General features: G+C 40.3%; 1 protein-coding gene across 1 annotated transcript; it reads right to left on the reverse strand.

Annotated features, from left to right (window-relative positions):
• Positions 1-4,249: 4,249 nt before the first annotated feature.
• Positions 4,250-18,616, reverse strand: GJA1 (gap junction protein alpha 1). The gene is made up of 2 exons (XM_048492031.1): positions 18,357-18,616; positions 4,250-7,677 (listed from the first exon to the last, which is right to left on the reverse strand). The coding sequence occupies exon 2, from the start codon at positions 7,659-7,661 to the stop codon at positions 6,513-6,515; it is 1,149 nt and encodes a 382-aa protein (XP_048347988.1). The 5' UTR covers positions 7,662-7,677; positions 18,357-18,616; the 3' UTR covers positions 4,250-6,512.
• Between the last annotated feature and the right edge of the window lie 1,619 nt (positions 18,617-20,235).

Raw genomic sequence — 20,235 nt, forward strand, 5'->3', positions numbered from 1 at the left:
AGCCCAGCTCCTAAGACCCTCCCTCGACTGTCCCTCCGACCCCTGGAGTCGGAGGGCAGCGTGCATGGTCTTAAGGAGGCATTTTCAAAGCAGGGCTGCACGACGGTGACGCAGGGTGAGTGGGAGAGGGACGGGGAAGAGGGCGGCTCCATGCGGAGCCACCTCCTCCCTGTAAAGCCGCCCCTGCGGAGGTCGGCCAGACGCTTCTTGCAGCAGTAACGTCTCTCATTCCCTCCACCGGCAGAATTCCTGCCGGTGGGGAAGCGCTCTTTGGCCCATGCGGAAAGGGCCTGAGTGTGATTCAACACTAGAGAAATGTACTGCAATCATTCCTTCACATGACTAAGCCAGCTCCTGATGTCATTTTATAAATCTGCAAATCTTCTATTCTTTTCACTTACATTTCTTTGGAGAAGCTGTTTGGTTGTGACTTCTTCTCTGTGGAATAGATGTGCAATCTCTGAGTTGGATGGATGGTTTTTTTGATGCTGTTTCATCATGATCTCAAGATGGCATCTATTCTGGCACATTGTACATTGGTTCCAGTTGCTAACCTCTGAGCTATTTACTACAGTCACCTTTTCATTTTTTAAAAGTGTTGACTATTTTTTCCATTATACTATTCTGAATTGCTTCTATTTTGACTATTAGACAGTCTTTATGAGGGCATCAGGTCAAGTGAGTCCTGGTGGCTATGTATCTGTTTCATATTTGGAGAAAGGAGAACCTTCAACAATGAAGTCACTAGTTGTTTATTAAAGTCAGCCGTGCTGTGTTTTAATAATGTTGATGGTTGAATCTAAAACAGTCACCAATAACTGCAAATATATACTCAAAAGTGATGAAAGTTTTGTGGAATCTATGACTATGGTCCATTCTGCACAGAACATTTAAAATATCTTGCAAACATTTTAATAAGAACTATTTTGGCTTTTTTTCTCCTGTACAGTGCAGGAAAATGAAGCTCTCACTTCCAGGTGAAAATGATCTTTTTCCTCACCTTTTGCCTGGATGTAAAGCTTGTCAATTTCATTTTGTTGTGCCTGCCATTTTGTGCCACTTCCTTGCAATTGTCCATGGCACCCATCATTAGCTAAAGATTTCCCACAGAGATTTCCTGTGCTGGCATCGGGTCTGGGTGACATTTCACTGATTTAAGCACAGGCATCAACTCATTCCCTGCCAGTTTTGGCAATGTGTTACTTTCCTTTTGTTGTGTTTTTAGTGAAGCAGCTTTGAAGCTACACAGATTTGATACGTGAATCAGCAGTATGCTCAGAATTCAAGTCTGTGTAGTTTTGAAGCTGCTTCATTAAAAAAAAAGAAAGCGACACATTGCAAATATCAGCAGGCAATGCTGAGTTGATTCCTGTAGTTAAAGCAGTAAAATGTCACCCAGACCTGATGCCAGCAGAGGAAACCTCCATGGGCAATCATCAGCAAATGACAGGCAGCTTGGAGACTCACTGCAGCAACAGAAAATGGTGGACTTGAGCTTAGGTAGGAAGAATAAAATGTTTCCTACTTTCTGCACAGCAAGCAGGAAATGTTTGGGAAATATTTCAGGGGAAAATTAATGCTAGTTTGCATTTTTGGAATAAAATGTTTTGAGGAAAAATAAAATGTTTCACAAACATTTTGAGAAAAAGTTGTGTGGGATTCCTGCAGGAAACTTTTTATATTTCAGCCTCAAAATGTTGTATTTATGTTGTGCGGAATGGAATCAATCACTTTCTGAGAAGAAAAGGGAGGTAATGACACTCAAGAAATTATAGTCCAATGCTGAATTATTAACTGGCTTATGTGGGAGGGGGATGGTGAATGTAAATACTGGGTGGAAACATAATGAACCACCTTCTGTGTATGGGAAATATCAAGGAGGTAAATTATTTCAGGGGCACAATAGTCATAAAATGTGTTCTAATTCTTTTGACTGCCAAGAATAAATAGGCTGGCCAACAGACCTGGAAAAGAACTGTCTGATCTGTTTAATATAGACTTAATAGATTTTCAGATTCACAGGTGATGTTATTTACCTCCATGCCCAAAACGCTTTAACTACCCATCTCCATACAGTAAGGGGAAAAGGTGTCCCCCCTCCGTTCTCAGCCTGTTGGCAACCCTAAGAACATCCCTAGTGTTAAAACACCCTGCATATTAGAGGAACAGGCATTCACTTCCTTCATAATTTCAGAAGAAGCTTGTACATTTTGTATGTGGGTATCCGTTCCAGAACAGTTCTGCAATCTAGATATTGGCTGTTTGGGATGAACTAAGTATGATGATCCAGCAGGGATCTGAAAAAGTTCCTCATCAACACTTAGCACCTGGAGATCAGGCAGAACTGACACTATGATGACTTGGATTTCTATTTAAGTTGCAAGAACAGGTGAATTTGCAAATGTAATGCAACTGTTGTCCTTTTCTGACGACTGTTTTTTAGTTGGTCATCTGTAGATGGCCACCCTGCCTGTCTATTGGAGTGCACCTTGTTCCATGGGTTCTGCTGATATGGAAGCTGGCATAGAATTGCCATGCATAAGGGACAAAATTAATGAAATGTACTGAAATGAAACTACTCATTTGACACAATGGCCTTCAGTAGTAGCACACTAATAAAAATTAATGAAATGAAGGGCTAGGCTTGATGCTGCCTAAAATAAAGAGCTCTATAAGGGAACTGTTTGGCACAGACATCTTTGAAAATCACATGTCAGCACAGAAGATTGCTTTAACTTTGCAGTTTAAAGCTTGGAACAAGGAAAATGTTACCCTCTATAAAGATACAATCAGCATAGGCCCACAAAGCAGTGTTAAGGAATGATAATGTAAGTAGCAGCAACTTTGAGATTCAGGTCATGCTGCTGAAGTCAGAATTCATTTCATGTCTTATGTATGTCTTCAGTATAGCAAGGTGTGGTTCAGCTGCTGAAGACACTTCAGCTACAAAGCTGCTGTTCTCCTCTGCATATACATTGAGGTGCTGCTATATGGACTCAAATTCTGACCATCATGATAATATGAAGCATTTTTTTAAATTTCCAAAATGCATAGGATCCAGTAAGAATAATGAAAAGATGCCAGTCCGAAGATTAGAACAATCAGAGCAAATAGAGCATGCACTGTGTGTACTGGCACATACGAAAAATAAATTGCAATGCACCAGTGCATAAAGTTAATATACTTTCATTGCAGTAATAGAAAATTACAAATATTCATAGTACATATACAAACAACAATCCATAACTGTGTATATAGAAACAATCACTTAAGAAACCTTCTTCTACCTCACTTAAGAAACCTTCTTCTACCTTACCTGTTTTCCCATCTATGTAACTGTAAGTAATTGATTCTATAAGCACAATGAATTATGTTTATATGCACCATGAATGTTTGTAATTTGCTATTATTACAATAAAGATATGTTAGCTTTATGCATAGGTGCACTGCAATTCATTGTTTGTACATGCCAGTACACACAGTGCATGTTTGTACATGCCAGTACACACAGTGCATGCTCTTGCTCTGGTTGTTGTAATTTGTCCTGTGTATAGTATAGTGTCCTAAGAGTACAGCAGGGGTGTCAAACATGGGGCTTGGGGGCTGGATCCAGTCCTTTGAGTGGCACTATCAGGCCCACAACCAGCTGAGGCAATTCCCCCCCACACTCCTGATCTGGCCTGGTGAGTGCAAATTGGGAGGGGGAGGAGTTGCCTCAGCTAGCTCACTGTGGGTTCATCAGTTTAGGCCTCCCAGTGCCATTCTGGGGCCAGCCAAGACAGCCCCCCTCCCACCTCCTTCAGAACCTGGCTCGACAAGGTCACATTTATGTCATTTCCAGCCCTCATAACAAATGAGGTGTGATACTCCTGGATTATTGAGCTTGGTTTAAATTCTTGCTCAACAGTCTGGAACAGTAACTGCAACTTCACTCACCCTCCCAACACCCTGTATGAGACACAGATGTTCTTAGCAACAGGGATGCTCCAAGGGCAGAACAGACAGTGTATGTTGACACATATGGGCTGTAGAGGGCTGAACAAACCTTCTCTGGCTAGTAGTATTGAGGAGCACAGAACTTTCCTGGTGAACAATGCAAACTATGGAACTCTGTCTTTCTCCTCTGACATTGGCAGCTCATCACCATAATTCACCCTTCATACCACCGACAAAATAGCCTAAGTTGCTTTTGTTTAATACTGTGATGCCAAAGTTACACAGACACACAAACTGACTATTTGCAAGCTGATTAATACTAAATTTAAACTTTATTGACTAAAGTTTGTTCTCCAGAAAAAAAGTGATCTGATGGACTATGGCAGAATACATGCAATCAATGAGCTTGACAATAGTTTTAACATGGAATGTCAAATGACTTAATATAATATAGTATTTGTCTTGCTGCAAAATGAAACCAGGTTGTGTTCCTGGTTGAACTGTGTTGAAGTAAAAGGCACTGTGGTTGAAATAAAAATGGTATATTTCCTTAGCATATATTTCAAATAAATTAGAACTGCATTCTTTCCAGCCTCACTTGCATTCCCCAAAATTTATGTGCAAATATCAAAATTGTCACTGAGAAGGAATGAAATATCAAAGCTGAATTGAACCATCATGTTACAGTTGAACTGATTTGTACATGAACAACACTCAAGGAATGCTTGCTACCGTAAAACTGACATAGACATTTATTATTAGTACAGCTCAAAGCAGTTATTCTAAGGTCCTATTCACACAATCCTCTGAGACTGCAGTTTTCAAGAGTCTTTTTTTCTCTCTGCCCTTGTATAATCCATGATGCTCTTTTCATACTCTTGAGCAATCATGCGATAACTGCAATTGCTACAGAACAAACATGGTTGTGTAAATTGTCCCCAAGTCTCTCACATTATTGGCAGGCTAACATTTCTCCCCTCCCCCACACAGTACTACCATTTATGTTATTCAAGCATAAGTCATTACAAGTCAGAGAAATGGATTACGTAATCTATCAGATTCTTTCCTTAATTCTTATAAAAGAAAATCATTCGTAACTGCAGAAAAATGTGACTTTTCTCAACAAATCTTATTTATGAAGCAATACGAAGAGGGTTTTTCTTTTGAACTGGTAAGAATTTGTTTCCAAAATTGTAGGATCCTATAGTACTATTTATATTTAGATACTCATAGCATCAGCTATAGAATATAAGAAAGTATTGTTTGATTTGTTAAAATGGGTAAAAGTTGTATTCATTGGAATAATTTAATGTAAACATCATATTGACACATGAATGTGTAAGTATTTGTGTGCATATTGATGTGAGAGTGGGCCATTCACTGATATCTTCTCCACTCCATGCATACTTGTTATTTGAAATAACACACAAATCCCTACTCTTGGCCTAATCTAATAGTGTGCCATGGATATAGGTCTCCAAATTTATGTAGAAAGCTCACTGTACATTGTGGGTGCTTTGTATTCTTGAGGATACAGAGCCATACACTTTTTTAATTACTGAAGTAAATGATGTTTCTTATGTACAGAGCTCTGAGTGTCCTTCTCAACACTGAAGAGACTCTAACAGGAGTAAGTAATCCATGATCCACTCAAATTGAAATTACCAGCAAATTTAATTATCCTGGACTGCATCCAGTGACTATAGTTCCAACCACAGTGTTCAAACACCAATGATAACAGTGGGACTTAACTGTGGACAGATATGCAATCTATGTAAGCGTTTAAATAAAATAAAATGGCTTGATTGTCCAGCTTCACACCATACCTGACAAACTGTTTCCTAGAAACTGTGACAGTGGTATGAGATCAGCACAATATTGAGGTGGTAAAACAATGACACAGAAACAAGAACTTTAATCCTACACCCTGAACTAGATCTGTTTGAATCATCCAGTGAACAAGACCAAAGAATGCTGGTTGGGCCTTGTCTGAAATGTACTTGACTGATTTTAAGGAAGCAGATTATTTTTGCATAATTGTGCAGACACTGACCAGGTCATACCAGGAAGTTTTCCTTCAAAGTGCAAATTTTAACAATGGAATGTTCTAACAGGAAAATGATCAAAATCTTACATAAGACAGTCAGTAAAAGAATACCATCTCCATTTCCTTTTGATCAGAAAAACCAGTTTAACTTTTGTTTTTAGTATAACAAAAACAAAACTCTTTAGAAAAGTCAGCATATTATAAACACACACATACCACTCATTTAGAATTTTTCTAAAGCAAATAACAAACCCAAATTTCCTCTAACATATTGTTGACTAGTTTTTTTTAAAAAAATTAGCATTTTAAACTTTTTAAATCAGCTACTTTAAATACCAACACTTCCTGTATTTCCCCACACCACCCAGCTTCCCACTTAAAAAAATTCCCCAAGTTTTTTAAATGTTTGTTAAAATCTCCTGATTGAGATTGTTAAGTACCACCTCCAATGGGACAGCATGAAAACCATGTGTGCATCTTCTAATGCATTTCATATCATAGTTGTGATAAGTACTGTGGCTACAAAGGGTTAGATCTCCAGATCATCAGGTCGAGGTCTGCTGCTGGCTCGACTACTGGCTCTGCTTGGTGGCCTTTGGTCCACAACAGTGAGAGGTTGTAGCTCATGCCCAGAACCCATTTTTTTATTGTTCTGGGGATCATCAGCAAATTCAAATGGTTGGGCATGTGAGTTGGAGATGGTGCTCCCAGCCTGTCCAATCCTGTTCTGCTCAGCACTGTAATTTGCCCAGTTTTGTTCACTGGCTTGCTTATTGTAGTTACGACAAGAGGAAGAATTGTTCCTGTCTCCAGTGACAAGTTTGTATCCTGGTGGAGACATGGGTGACAAAGGGGCAGTTGGAGAGGAACAACCATTGAAATAGGCGTATTTGGGAGATCCACATTCCTTGGAGGGACTCAAGGCACTATTAGGAGAGAAGGGGTCATTTTTTGTCTTCATGCGATCCTTAACACTCTTGAAGGTGACGTAAAAAATTTCAATGATGTTCAAAGACAGAGAGACTAAAGACACCACCAGCATGAAGATAATGAAGATGGTTTTTTCTGTGGGACGGGACAGGAAGCAATCCACCTTATGTGGGCATGGCACTCTTTCACAAGTATAAATGGCTTGCAGGGTGAATCCATAGATGTACCACTGTATGAGCAAGAAAGCCACCTCAAAGATAGATTTGAAGATGATGCTGATGATGTAGGTGCGGAGCAATCCTCCACGCATTTTGACCTTGCCATGTTCTTCAATCCCATACTTGAATTTCTTAATTTCTATTTGTTTGAGGTGCATCTCTACATTAACACCCTCACTTTGGACAAGCTTGAGCTCTTCTTCTTTCCTATTCAATTTTTCCTCTTTCCGCATCACATAGAAAACATGTGCCAAATACAGGAGGGTTGGCACGGAGACAAAAATGAACTGCAGAACCCAAAACCGCACATGAGAGATTGGAAAGGATTTGTCATAGCAAACGTTCTCACAACCAGGCTGTTGGGTGTTGCACCGGAACGCTGACTGCTCATCTCCCCAGGCAGACTCCACTGCTGTCCCTAACAGCAAGATTCTGAAAATGAAAAGGACAGACAGCCACACCTTCCCTCCAGCTGTAGAATAGGCCTGGACTTTGTCAAGAAGCCTTCCTAATGCACTCCAGTCACCCATCTTCACTGGCTGCTACCTATAAACATACAAGAAAAACAGATGAAGTACTGGTGATAGCCAGCACAATTATGTCTGAAAAGGAAAGAATGAATTATCACACCCAAGCACAGGAACTGCATGATATGATGACATTTAATTGCACTAACTGTTGCTAAGTAAAACTTATATCATATTCATCTGTATGACATCAGTTGAAACACTCATTTTGTTCTTGTTAAAAATATTAGTATTGGGAACTGAGACTCTTCTTACTTGGAAGTCACACAGAACCAAAATTAAGAATCTGAATGGTAAAATTTCTGTGAAGGTAAATCTGGGGATAGTTGCTTCCTAAAAACAAGTTGAGGTTAACCACTAAAAAGGGTTTAGGATACATATCATTAAATCATTGCTTTTTCTGTTCTAAACTTAGGCCCCTTCCACACACGCAAAATAATGCGTTTTCAAACCACTTTCACAACTGTTTGGAAGTGGATTTTACTATTCCGCACAGCTTCAAAGAGCACTGAAAGCAGTTTGAAAGTGCATTATTCTGCATGTGCGGAATGAGCCTTAGATCTAACAATAGCTAATTGAAGCTATCTATTAGATATATAAAAAACAAATTTTAGCTGTGCATTTAAACATTTGCCTTATCCTTCTCAAAAAGATTTCTTTTCACCAGTCCGCTGGCTGGGTAATAGTATTCCCAAATTGAGAACTGAAAATAAGAGACAGTAAATTGCCTAACCCTGAACAGAAATTCAAACCTAGTCTTTTTTTGGTCTCAACTAATATACCAGAGTATATTAGGCATCATAGGCCCATTCCACACGGGCCATTTAGACCGGCGGGGGCCGGTAAAAATGCTGTTGTGGGGGAGTTCTCTCAACTCGCTCATTGAGCAAGTCTTTTTGAAAATGCTGGCTTCCATCTGGTGGTGAGCGAATGGCATCATGTAGAAGCCGACGTTTTCCCTGGCCGCTCCCAGTCTTTTTTTTACCTCCTGCCAGCTCCAGTTGCTCTGTGGAGACCATGGGACATGCCTTTGGCCTCTGACACCAGTGGCATTGCTATGGCCATGGGGGCAGGTCCCCTGGCCTCCACAGAGAAGTGGGAACCGGCAGGAGGTAAAAGGGCACCAGAGCGGCGTGGCCCATGCGGAGGGCGCACTGCCAGCTGCTGGACCAGCGGAACCATTCAAGCAAATGGCTCCGAAGGGTGAATTGCCATAGATTATCAAGGTACACCCCACTTGCTTGGCCTGTGCGGAAAGGGCCATAGTGTCTTTATTTATTAAAACATCTCTGCCCTGCCTTTCCTCCTGGTTCAAGGTGGCTTATTACAATAGATTCAAAACATTTACAGTTAAAACCAGAATACAATATCAAGCCCCACATCTCCCCATCTTGAAAGATGCCTGCCATGCAAGCCTCTGCTAAAGCTAGAATTACTAGCTTCCTGCTGTTAACAACGGATATCCTACAGAGGTGGGATCCAGCAGGTTCTCACAGGTTCCCGAGAGTAGGTTACTAATTATTTGTGTGTGCCGAGAGGGGGTTACTAATTGGTGATTTTGCCATGTGATTTTTGCCTTAGTTACGCCCCTCCTCTCAGCAGTAGCGCGCAGAACTTGAAGCAGTCTAGCAGGAAGTGCACCGGCGTGCGTGGCAGCCCGCGCCTGCGTGCATTCATTTCCCGCCCAAGGACTGGTGCAGCAGCTTTGTCCTTGCCACAGCCCCGCCCCTGGAATGCCCCACCCCCTGAATGCCCGGCCATGCCCCCGTCGTGCCCCACCCAGTCCCACTGGCACTACACCACAGTTTAAATCCCACCACCATGGGAACCTGTTACTAAAATTTTGGGATCCCACCACTGGATATCCATGTTACAATGATCAGTTCTCCTGTAGAAAATAGCAAATTTGGAAGTGGGATGGAAAGGTGTCATACCCCACTGAAGTACCTCCCTTCCCCAAATCTCAGCCTCCCTTCTCAAGCTCCACCCCAAAATTTGCTGGTATTTCTAATGGCATTAGAATGAAAACTCAGCTACATTTGTCTAGAAGTCTCTATAAACCCACCATATGAAGCTGAATACTCTGCATTGAGAAAGAATTATTTTAAGTCTTGTTGCCTGAGATCCTGAGGATGGAACCTTGGATCTTCTTTAAACAGGAGGATTCTGCATGGGCCACTACAGTGGCTTCCCACCAACATATATGATGTAGCCCTGGGGGTGGTTGCACACTGAGGTGTAAGCGGCCCAAGAGCGGCTGTAGCCCACAGAGGCGCCATGGAAGCGCGTCTGTTTTCTTTCCCCACACTTACCTTATCTCCCTGTGGAGCTCTTAAGGGACAGGTAGGCACGCCCATGCTACCCTCTGACCCCCAGGGGTCAAAGGGCAGAATGGACATGCCTCCCCATCCCTGTGGAGCTCCACAAGGAAAGAAGATAAGTGTGGAGGAAAATGGAGGCACCAAAAAGTGGTGCCTCCAACCAAATGCCATTTGCATTGAGCGAGGCAGGAAAACAGCATTCCTGTCCTGGTGGTGGGGAAAAAGCATGGCTTCCTCATTGCAGAGGCAGCAGTTGTGCGAACAGCACTGATGGAATTGTGTTTTTACTGGTTGTTGCGGGTTTTCCGGGCTGTGTGGCCGTGGCCTGGTAGATCTTGTTCCTAACATTTCACCTGCATCTGTGGCTGGCATCTTCAGAGGTGTATCACAGAGTTAAAAACACCAGAATCAAAGGCCAAGGGTACGCTGGGTTCATGGACAATGGACTCCACCCAGACACAGGGTTTGCATTCACTAAGACTTTTGCTGCTGCAGGGAATGCAAATATGAATCACTCCCTGGACTGAAAAACCCCATGCGCATTACAATACAGTCAACCACACCTCTGCATAGCAAGTTCCACCAAACACTTACTGATTGGTTCCCCACCCTGGAACATGGACAATAAGAACATAAGAAAAAGCCTGCTGGTTCAGACCAGAGTCCATCTAGTCCAGCACTCTGCTACTTGCAATGGCCCACCAGGTGCCTTTGGGAGCTCACATGCAGGATGTGAAAGCAATGGCCTTCTGTTGCTGCTGTTGTTCCCAAGCACCTGGTCTGCTAAGGCATTTGCAACCTCAGATCAAGAAGGATCAAGATTGGTAGCCATAGATCGACTTCTCCGCCATAAATCTGTCCAAGCCCCTTTGAAAACTATATATACAATATAAATATATATACAATATACAATATAAATATATATACAATATAAATATACAATATATACAAAATAAATATATATATACCCAACTATGTATACCCCATAGACAATATATGAGAATATATACCCCACTATATAATATAAGTCAATATATACCCCACTAAATTTTCCCTTCTCACTGGACACAGTGTATAACAGACTTCTCTCTGTGATACACCTCTGAAGATGCCAGATGAAGGCGAAACGTTAGGAACAAGATCTACCAGACCACGACCACACAACCCAGAAAACCAGAGGCGGAGATGCAATGGGGACATTTGGGGCAGCTCGCCCCGGGCACTGGCATTGCAGTCATGTGTCAGGGCGGGGGGCGGGGCCTGTCAGGGGCCTGTTGGGAGCATTTCAGGAATGGGGCAGGGGTGGGAGGGGGTGCATGGGCAGTTTATGTCCCAGGCACGGTTTCCCCTCCCTTCATTACTGCGAAAAACCCATAACAACCAGTTGAATCTGGCCATGAAAGCCTTCAGCTGTGTTTTTACTGCTCTAAGGGTGCTGCTTTTGGCCTGTGTGGACTCTGCCACAGTTGCAAACTCCAAGTCATGAAATTCGTGGAGATTTGGGGTAGTGCCTAGGGATTATAATGTATCCACCCTCCAAAGTAGCCATTTTATCCAGGGGGACTGATCTCAGTCATCTGGAGAACAGTTATAATTCTGGAAAACTGCTGCTTAAAGACTGACTGTGAGGGAGAGCTCACCACCTCTCTAGGCAGCTGATTCCACTGTTGAACAACTCTTACTGTATTTTTTTCCCTAATATGCAGCTGGTATATGCCCATTTGTGAGTCCTATCCTCTGCTTCCAGAGGAGCAGCTCCCTGCCCTCCTCTAAATAACAGTCCTTCAAATACTTAAAGAGAGCAATCAGGTCTTCCCTCAACCTCTTTGTCTGCAGACTAAACATTCCCAAGTCCCAACATTCCCTCAGCTTTTCACCTGCTCATCCTCATTGCTCTTCTCTGCACCCACTCCATTCAGTCCACATCCTTTTTGAAGTGAGGCTTTCAGAACTACATACAGTGAAACTATGACATCTTGAATTTGGATATTATGCCCCTATTGATACTCCCAAGATCCCATTTAAGTACTAATATCAGAATCTTCACTCACCAAAGAAAAGGATTTGAGGTTTTAGATTTTAGCCTGGGGTGCTAAATGTCACACGCACGCACGCACGCACGCACGCACGCACGCACGCACAATTATGTTCCCGTAGAGTTACATCCGCCCTGACTTGGATGGACCAGGCTATTCTGATTTTGTCAAATATCAGAAGATAAGCAAGGTCAGGCCTGGTTAGTACTTGGACAGGAGACCATCAAGAATTACTAGGGGTTGCAGTGCAGAGGAAAGCAATGGCAAACCAACCCTGTTCGTCTCTTGCCCTACAGGATCTCTATAAATTGTCTATGACTTGGCAGTACTTTCCACCACTGAAAGATCAATTCATGTGGTGAAGTTTCTGTATGTAGACTGTCATTGCTTGAAAAATAAAAATGTGAATACCAAGTGGATTTTAAAGCCAAGGGAAATGAAATAGAAAGTTATGAAAGTTGTCTTCAAAAAGCTACCTTTCGCTGTTCCTTATCTGAGAAAAATAAACTTCTCTCTCAAATAATAGCTTCTTGATTTCATTAATTGCTTTTCTGATGATTTTAAAATATGCCATTATCAAAATTCCCTCTAGGCTCAGTGGATTTCTTTACAGCATAATGTTATTTCAGATTGAAAGTATGATTGAAACAAAGGAAGTATTGTTCCTGAGGAGTTTTAGATTATTTGCTTTTAAGTACATTCCACTCTGTCCCATTAATGAGATATACACAAGCCTTATCTGTTTAATTCTACGTCAGCAATATTTCTTTTCAGTTTAGCATCAATTTAAATTTTTGTTTTAGTAGGCAAAATTCATTACATCCTGGCTATATTTATTTCAGGAGGAAGCATTCCTTGAATGAATTATTCATGCAGTTTGAAGAAACAAATACATATTTTAAAAAGTCACTCACAAAGCAGTTCTGTTAATGCATAGAAGACAACTGTTAAAGAAATACAGTTTTAATGAGACCAAATTTTGGGGGGGCAATATGTACTTATTTGAATGTCAAATATTTTACAACATCAAGGAAATAAACTAATATATTGATCTCAAATTCATTTAAGCAATATTTGAACTGAGCACCATTTTTAGCACCATTTTAACTAACTTTTAAGAGTCTCAGCGCTTTCTTGGTATGCTTAGAAGGGAACATACAACATAGGCACTCAACTGTTCATTTTATACAGTTTAAAAACCTCAAATACAGTAACCTAATTTGGCCAGGCCTCCAATATTGAATTTTTTAAATGTTCAAATTCATTTCTCCCTTTGTTTTATTATGTACCTGCTAGACAATGCTGATACTTGAGTGATAAGCCTATTCACCTGGAAATAATTCTTTAAATTTTCAGGAATCTGTGAATAAGTATACTTGAATGACTGGAAATGTGGTTGTTGTCTTAAATACACTTGTCTGAATTCTTTTGTCATGGAAATCAATGTAACTTTGGAATGACTCAAACATGTGCTTATGACTGGACATCTCACCACCATCTAGTACTCAATAACTTACAGCTGAATGCAATATTTTTTTTTCTTGTTCAAAATCATGTCAAGTGATTTGAAAACATTTGATGACATTTGATCTGTGGCAGATGTTTCACACATGCAAGTAACAACCTAATGCAGTCTCTGAGTGAGGAAAATACACAGTTAATTTCAGATAATAGTATGTAATTTATGTCCCTCAGCTACAGTCAATCTCCAAATGCCGGATATCTGGACAAAGATTATACTACTGAAAGTCTGTCTGGCTCATTTCCCCCCACAATTATATTTTGTTAACCTTGGAAACATTTCTATTAGAGAACCATTATAAGTACCGCTCGTTCACAATCAATAGAATAAGACAGAAAACTTGAGCAGCAATAGTTATGACTACTTGCTTGTCAGCACAGCTGAAATTCTGCACCTGTTTACCAACAAGTACTCTCCACAGGATATAGCAAGTTTTACTTATGAGAAAAATGCATTAGTTTATGCTGCACAACTTGTTTCAACAAGTTGCTTGACTGCTTTGTTTCAGACAGACAGCATGGTATAGTGGTTAAGAGCAGGTGAACTCTAATCTAGAGAACCGGGTCTGATTCCTCTCTCCTTCACATTAGTGCCAGATGCTTACATCTGATGAACTGCATTTGTTTTCCCCACTCCTACACATGAAACCTGTTGGATGACCTTGGGCTAGTCACAGTTCTCTCAAAAATTTATCATCCCCACCTACCTCACAAGGTGTCTGTTGTGAGAAGGGGAAGGGAGGGAGTTTGTAAGCCACTTTAAGACTCCTTACAGGAGAGAAAGGTGGGGTATAAATCCAAGCTCTTCTTCTTCTTAAACCATGAACATAAAAGGAGATCTGTAGATTTGAATGGATTTTATTGATGTGAATATTGTGCTTCTAGATTTGGAAACTTAAAAAAAAAAAACCTCAGGAAACATTTTTGCCATAATGTGATAATTCTGTTTTCAGAAAATGTATTTGAAAGAATATAATGGCTTAGTTGATTTTCATGTATGTCTTGTACTGCCAAATACAATTAGACATGGAATAGTATGAATCTCTGTATACATTTTTAAGTTTCTGCCTTCTGCAGAACATTGGATATTTTAAGAGCCCTCTAAATCTTCAGTATTTAGGTTTCACAAATGTATTTATAATATATGGCACAATATGGACACAAAGTCATATTTTGTACTTTTGCATTGGCATCACAACTGGCACATTCTAGACTAACCACTTTTATGTGTGGTCATAGGAAGCCTTCAACCATCTTTACATTTATACTATGTGAAATCCCTCAGAACTGAGTCACATGTTTGGAAGAGACCATCAGAATAACGAAAAAGACTTGGCTGTTTCCAAATAATTCAGGAACCCATTTGCCTTCAATATATATATTATAGGAACCACTCTTACAGCAATGCAGGAAGTATAATGGTAGGATCTTGATTTGATGTTTGTGTGCATAGTATTCTATCTGTGACCAAAGAAGATTTTGCAAGGGTTTCTATAGAAATTCCCTCTGTTTCTGACAAAGGTAGCTTTGATTCTTGAAAGCTTATACTCTGAAAATCTTGTTGGTCTCTAAGGTATTACTGGACTTGAATTGAACTGTTCTATTGCAGACTAACACAACTATCATCCGAAACGACAGAAGTTCCCTGTGCTTCAGGTCAAGTGTTCTGGTTTATGCAAAAAAGACTGAAAGAATGATCTATGGAATATGCCAAGTTCCTTTCCCTTCTGAGACAAACCTTCTCTCATTTTGACAAGCTCGCTGCAAACACTGCTAGCCCAGACTGTTCCCTGTGATATATGGAAGGCTGTCAGGGGACCAGTTTAGATAATTTCAGTTGTGATGATTCCATGCTAAATGTTCAGGTGGTTTTTCACTTGGCTGACAGTATCAGTTATCACATCTAAAAGATGAGTAAAGCAAAAGTTATGTACACTACAGCAGGACATATAGCTTGCTCAATGTCCTTCAGAGGCATGGGTGCCACAATGACAGCACACTGCAGAAGGGACTATGCATTCAAGCAGACTGGGTGGGTTTGTAACTTCTGAATTCTGAAACACCCTGTACAAATGATTTGTTGAGAGCAGGTATGATAAAACAAAGGATTCAATGAGTCAATCTGTTGATGGAGCTGTCTTTCAGAGTCTTGTTAATGTGTTTCATGTCACTCATGTTTTCCAGGCAGCCCCACAGCCCCTGTGTGTCTATGGTAGCAGAGTGCCATGTCAGAAAGTTACAGGTAAGCATTTGTCATAGAATCTTATGAGATTGTATCGTGGAGTTGTGTATGCCTATTGCAATTAGACTCAAACATTTATCTAACTCTTGGGTTCACACAAAATCCTGAAGGAGAAGCCTGTGAAGCTAGAGCTTCCAGACAACTTCCTGTCAGAATCTGAGCAATATTCAAGTACGTGTTAATTTGGACATTTTCCAGGGAATACCAAATACATAATATATAGCAGTGGATCAAATGGTCTGCAGACAAATTTGGGTGTGAAGCAAAGGCTCTTATGAGAACTCTGCAATTTCTTGAGAAAAATAGCAGGGAATTTCAGATGTGAGCAAAAACAACCATCTTAAATATTCTGTTACTGGATTCCTTTCTGTTAAAAAAAATTCCAGTATTGCTTTTCAACTGAGATCTACCATGGACCTTTACATCTGCCCGGTTAAGCTAGGAATTCCTCTTCAATGAAAATAGAGGGGAACCAAAGGGCTAAAGGGACTGAAACCAAGACTTGGATCAGCATGAGGGGCAATAGGGAAGAACACTTTTTCTCTACCTGAATGCCCAATCCTTGTCCCCTAAAGTATGTCTGTCATAGTTGAAGTCAAATTAGTTTTATTTTACAAATGTTTACAAAAGGGCTGGACTGACATAGTCCTGTGACACCTGAAAGACTAAGGCATAAGCATACAGCTTGTCATAAACAAGGATAATCAAATGCAAAGAAAAGCAGGAAAAACTACTACAATTGGAACGTGTAGTCAACATGAAGACCAATAATATGCCTACATAGAATGTAGCAGAAAGACTAGTTTAAGCATGTTTCAGAAGGCCAATACTATTTATTCAGTCAGGAGTGCTACTGAGCAACAAGCAGATATCATTTGTGCAAAGCTTTTCTAGTCAAGCCCAACACGCATTTGGGTATGAGACCAGATACAGCTCAAGTCAGATAAGGGAATTATTGTCTGATGGATAGATCACTGAGTTTTGAGTTGTACAACATATAGCAAGATCCCAATGCATATTTACTTAGAAGTAATTCAAAACAAAGCATTGCATTTTGTGGGACTTTCTTCAACTACAATTCTGAGATTCACTTAGCAGAAAGGTTCTCACTGATCATTAGAAAAGCAACTTGATTAAATTTCTTTAGGTGCATCTGAGTTAGGCTCCAGATTTCATTCTCTTGCTGAGGATGTCTTCTTCTCAATCTAAAAAATGGGACTACAGAGTTTTTCAGTAAAGTGACTGATACAAATTGTGAAGTAATTTGCATACTGGAGTGCTACAAACATCAATAAAGTTTGTTCTACCTGCTTTTTTTCAGTGATTGACTTGATGTACTATTATTTTTGGTGTAAATCAATTCCAGTGTGTCTTTTCCTTTCCCCATTTGAACTCTGCCAGTTCACTTTTCTCCTATTAGTATTCTAGATAGGTATCATGGGTCAGTGCCAGTGCTGAACTCTGAAGGGTTTCCCCCCACCCCCGCCAAATATGCAGTAAACATTTCAAAGTCTGGAAGTTTCAGAAGTCCTGATGTTAATGGGGCTGAAAGAAAGATCAGAGCAAGCCATTGAAAATGGGCTTGAAACACCAGGGAAGTCCAATAAAAAGAAAGTGGGTTTCCCCAAAAAGATTGCCGCTGAATTGTCCTGCATTCCCCTCTTGCCCTCCTCCTTTAGCTTCTGGCAAGAATTCTAGTCAACGCTAACTATAAGGAATCAATAAAGGGATTTGAGAGAGACTCTCCCTCCTTTCAGAACCCCCCCCCCCCCAGCTTTCCGGGCTTAAACTGTGTTTTTTAAATCAGATTGGAAGACCTGGATATTGACACAGACAGAAACTGAACTCAGTCAACAAGCAACCCAAAGTTTTCACAGGCATTGTAAGCGTGGTGAGAGGCATCAGATTCTTTGAAGCTGCACCAACGACATCTGAGGGTGCTAATAAAGGGTAAATACATAATGAAAAGCTTAAAAATCACCAACAAAGGCCTGGAGCTATTATCAAAAAAGGAGGAAAAAGGTTCAGAAAGGCCACGTGAAAGTCACCCGATTAGTAGCCACAGCAGCAACAGCAGCATCTGAACAAAGCAACTAATTAAAGACTTTGCTTTGTATGAGCTCTTAAATACCAGTCAGGATCTCCATATGAAAGCAAAATCTGTGTACTTATTCATGGTAGGGGTTGTTCTACACTTGTCATGTGCTCTGGTTAGCTTTTCCTACAGCTGAACATTTCTTCTCTATAGAAAAAGAATTCTATTGTCATGTTTTTTAAAAAGACTTCAATTAAACAAGGCTTCTTTGGCAAATGAAAAGAAAACCTAGTAAATGATATTTTACATTGGGGACAGTAACCAACTCAAACAGCTGAAAAATGAAATCTCCTGAAGACACATTAAAATTGTACAAGAGACAAACAAGACATCCACAGTTATAGTACTTGTGACAAGAAAACATTTTTTAAAAAAATCAAGTTGAAATGTGCTCTTAGTGTTCAGGTTAAAGGTTAACTTAAGTTTTCTGAAAATATTTACTTGGAACTAACTCAACAAGTGGAAAAAAATGCCCATCCTTACCTCGCTAGTCTGCAGTGAAGATGGTAAAACAAGTGCTTCAGTTCTTCAGGAGGTTAAAACTCAAATGCAAGGACTACTTCAGGCACCCAGACCTGCCTATTTAAACTTTAAAAGTCTCCTGCTCTTTTGTTTTCACTGTCTCGCCTTCCCCCTTTCCTGAAAGACCTTGTTTAAAAAAAAAAGATACCCTCTTTTTTCCAACTTGAAGCGCTGTGAGAGCTTTTAAAAAGTTTTCAAGCCACTAACTGTGAGGGAGGAGGGGAAAAGGAGGAGTGAGAGGAGGGACTGCCAAGGAGTGGGGAGGAGGAAAGACAGAGAGGATTCCGAAGAAGCAAACGGTGTGGAAAAATCAGAAAGGCAGGGAGAATACTAAGTCTCAAAGTGGTTGATGTAAGCACAGAACTTTAAAAAAATTGCGGGATACATGAAACAGTCCTGAATGGGAATGTATCCAGAGACGTCTTGCCGCAGGGAAGTGACACATTCATTTACTGTGGTTTGTCAATCTTACTAAGTTACCATGGGCTGGTGATGAGCTTGTGTTGATTTAACCAGCAGCTGGCTGCAAAGTTTGAGTCAAAAAGCCATCTGGGGCTCCTCACCAGAAGCAGTGCCCCCAGAACCCCTGTCTAGGCAGCTGGCTTAAGGTATTTCACTTTTAAGAAGGGACAAAAGTTTGCTGTAAAACTTACAAAACTATGTACAGAGAGAAATTCCCCATATGTGTAGGCAGAGATAATAGGTTTTGTGCCCTTCTTGTCTGTTGTTTGGTGCAATTACAGGCATATGCTGGATTTCACTGTAATCTTTGCACATTGCACAATTCTCCATGAGATTTTAAAAGTGGCTGCTCTAAATTTATAGGGGCAGCAAACAAACAAACCTACTTTCCAGCAAGTGAGGAAACAAACACCAGCCTTCATTTCGGAAGTCACTTTGAGGTGGGAAAGCTGACTGCTGTATAAATACCAGGTTTCTCATATAATTCTGCAGCCGTTTTAAGTGGGAGCAGGCTCAGAAGTGCTGAAAGCCCTGTGAACTAATACTAAGCAAGGCTAACTGGCTGGATGGACAGTCCCCAAGTGGAGAAAATATATTTTATGTAAGGGGAATCTATTTACCTCACATTTTGAAATTCAAGTATTTTCTTGGCAACTCTTTATAAAATTTTTAAAAAGTGCTGAAAATTAAATTCTGTAAGATATCAAGTGTTAAATGCAATCAAATATTATATACCATTCTTTGTTCTCTGTCAAATACTAGATATTACTGCACAGCAGATGTCATGAACTGTCAGACACTAAAATTATTAAATGCATTCAAACACAAAATATCACTTAAAATGATCCATACTAAATATTTGTCAAAAGGTTGATGCAAATATAAGAGAATCAGGTATCAGACCAAATGTCAAATGTTGTGTACCTGGTAGACATTAAATGAAAATACAAAAAAAATTCTCTATCAAGATTTGCAATGAAGGAAATCTAGGGAAGCAAACTGATTTAAACAATACTTTGGTTCTCTCTCTGGCCCCTTCCGCACATGCAGAAGAATGCACTTTCAATCCACTTCCAATGCACTTTGAAGCTGTGCGGAATTTCAAAATCCACTTGCAAACAATTATAAAAGGGGATTGAAAGTGCATTATTCTGCATGTGCAGAAGGGCCCTCTGTCTCTTTTTCTGTATGAAGGGTCTGCAGAAAGGCAATGTAGCATTCCATCTCAGAACAAAACACAACACATGGCTTTTTTTATTTCTGGGGCATAGAAAATACAAGCATTCTACTTGTTCTGAAACAGAACCTGAGCCAATCCCTTGTAAATCTTTCTAGAATAATTCCTTCTTAGAAATCCATCCAGAAAAAAAACCTGTGG

Source organism: Sphaerodactylus townsendi, linkage group LG01, assembly GCF_021028975.2.
Source record: "Sphaerodactylus townsendi isolate TG3544 linkage group LG01, MPM_Stown_v2.3, whole genome shotgun sequence".
NCBI lineage: Eukaryota > Metazoa > Chordata > Lepidosauria > Squamata > Sphaerodactylidae > Sphaerodactylus > Sphaerodactylus townsendi.

Bases quoted from the DNA above. Each gene is read 5' to 3' on its own strand.
- GJA1 (XM_048492031.1), bottom strand. From the start codon at position 7,661: ATGGGTGACTGGAGTGCATTAGGAAGGCTTCTTGACAAAGTCCAGGCC.